General features: G+C 33.7%; 1 protein-coding gene across 1 annotated transcript in view; it reads left to right on the forward strand.

Moving 5' to 3' along the window:
- The window catches only part of LOC117108484 (phospholipase B1, membrane-associated-like), a 13,625-nt gene that overhangs the window by 3,486 nt on the left and 7,555 nt on the right, over nucleotides 1–2,584 (forward strand). Inside the window, exons 2-4 of the mRNA XM_033250499.1 lie at nucleotides 509–585; nucleotides 1,757–1,824; nucleotides 2,309–2,368. Of these exons, the coding sequence (XP_033106390.1) occupies nucleotides 509–585; nucleotides 1,757–1,824; nucleotides 2,309–2,368 (205 nt within the window). The remainder of the gene's footprint in view (nucleotides 1–508; nucleotides 586–1,756; nucleotides 1,825–2,308; nucleotides 2,369–2,584) is intronic.

Raw genomic sequence — 2,584 nt, forward strand, 5'->3', positions numbered from 1 at the left:
GATATATATATATATATATATATATATATATATATATATATACACACACACATATATATATATATATGTATATATATAACATATATAACTTGTAGATGGGTATATTCACTCTACAGATTGTTTCAAATTATGGTATTCTCTCTGTCTGTCTTGCTAAGCTTTCTATTAACGTGGTATTTTCAGATATACTGAAGGAATTCAATAAGGACGTGATGGGATATTCGCTTGGTCGTGGCGATGAAAATAGCGAGGATTCAAACTTTAACTGAGATGTGTATAAGAGACAGACCCCCACCCTCTACAGCCCGGTAAATTGGGACTATTAACACTTATAACAACAATAATAAAAATGAATAAAAAGTGTATACACCAACCAGACCTATCACTTCTTATCACTTGACAGTAGCCTATATATAGTACGTCGGGTTCTGTTGACATGTAGACCTAATCTCTGTATTAATATAATATATAATGCAAATAAATTAATACTGTATACGCCTACTTAAAGCCTCTTATCTTTCGGCAGCTCATCGGGTGAGACCAGCCGATATCAAGGTTGTTGGCGCAATAGGTGATTCTATAACGGTAAGAAACGTCTCTAGAGTGCCGCTCTCATCAACACAAAGATATTGCAAATCTTGGATAATATCCATTCATCCATTTATTTTTTTTAAATGACAACATCCTTAGGTATATTTACTGTATTGGTTGTGATACCACGGATTACGCCTCATCTATGTGCATGCGCAAACGCGCTTATTGATGTTACAACGTATCGTATGACAGAATATATCCTCGCTTGAAGTTGATAACAGACCTATTTGACCATTTCTTTGATATCTTTGATATAATTGATATATTTAGATGCTGCTAACAGTTCTTGTCACGATCTCCACACTTTACAGAAAAGCACTAAAGGCCTAATAGTAATAATAATATGCAAATTAGTCCAGTTAAAATAGATAGATATTAATTATCATAATTAATATTTAAACGTGCGTAATTTTCTATTGTAATAATTTGTCGGTAAATATATAATTTGATTTTTTTTTAAATTAATTGCTGACATTTTTACTCACTTATGGGACAAGCAAGTCAATATTCAACCCATTATAATAATACTTCAACGATATGTTGGTATTTAGTTTGAACTTTAGAGTGCTAATAGGCCAAACTGAAGATAGTGGTGTTTATGGTACTTCTCAAAAGTAATATGCACACAATTATCTAAAGCCAACATACAGATATATCATTACCGAAATGCAATTGAAGATAAAATGTTAATCACCATAGTCTGCGAAGGGTCTTTACGAAGACCAGTCCAACAATCCAAAATTCATTGTAGTTTATTCTTTCATAAGAATTCCTCAAATATTACTACTCAGTACAGTATGTAGGCCCTAATTGCAACTTCTCAAATATGTTCCATTCAGTATAATCTGTGCAACTGAACACAGATAAAAAGGTGCAAAGTTAACACGTGGAATAAGACTAATTAAAGTAAAAGACAAGATATTGGGCAAGGGGCGAAACATTGTGGTCTTTTAACCGTTCAAGTGTCTTTAAACAGGTTATTTTAGGCAGTTTAGTGTTCTTGCCCTTTACCACCTTCGTAGTGTCCGTGTGTGTGTGTGTGTGTGTGGGTGTGTGGGTGTGTGTGTGTGTGTGTGTGTGTGTGTGTGTGTGTGTGTAAAACCACATACCCGATACGATAGAGTCTGTGGTAAAACTCACTGTGCCAATGTTTGTCTTACAGGCGGCAAATGGTGCTGGAGCGTGTACTGTTCCAGGAGTTGCAATTGAATATCGTGGACGGTCTTGGAGGTACGGATTGCATGAATGTTTATTATACTGTATACATATTTGAAATGAATCGCCAATCACCTAATCGTTAAAGAACGAACATACGAACCGTCAATCAATCAATCAATTAACAATCAATCAGTTCATCTATCCCCTCGATCGATCGGTGGAGCAGTTATAATGAACTTACTATGAGTCTTATAATGAACTACTCTGGTGCAACTTTAACACACTGCATGCATAGGCCGTATATACAAGAAGGAAACAAATATTTTATTCCTCCATGGTTTTTGTCATATTTTATTATTTTATCTCATATTGGGGAATGTAAAATTATTTGAGGACCAATTTAGGCTATATGGGTTGTATTGTGTTTTATTATCAACTTTAATATAAGAGCCATCCTCTAAAAAATTTCAAAATACAAGTAGTTGAATACTTGAATTTTGTTCAATGTTATATTTTGAGCAAGTATATTTATCAACTGTCTATATTTTCACAATAGCATTGGAGGAGATGGTGCTCTAGAGTCGCTTACCGAAAGAGTAGTAACCATTCCTAGTAAGTGAACTACATTCTGATTGTAAATTAACATTATATACATATGCATAGGCCTATATATATATATGCCCGAAAACGTTCGTGTACTCAATAAACTACTTTTAGCAACACTAGATACAAAAGTTTGTGATATGGATGTACCTGTATTGTAGCTGTCTCTTATACACATCTAGATGTGTATAAAAGACAGATATAATACTGTAGTTGATATATTATTCTC

This window comes from Anneissia japonica, unplaced genomic scaffold (genome assembly GCF_011630105.1).
Source record: "Anneissia japonica isolate Jap-2015-1 unplaced genomic scaffold, ASM1163010v1 scaffold3940_len624931_cov186, whole genome shotgun sequence".
NCBI classification, from domain to species: Eukaryota; Metazoa; Echinodermata; class Crinoidea; order Comatulida; family Comatulidae; genus Anneissia; species Anneissia japonica.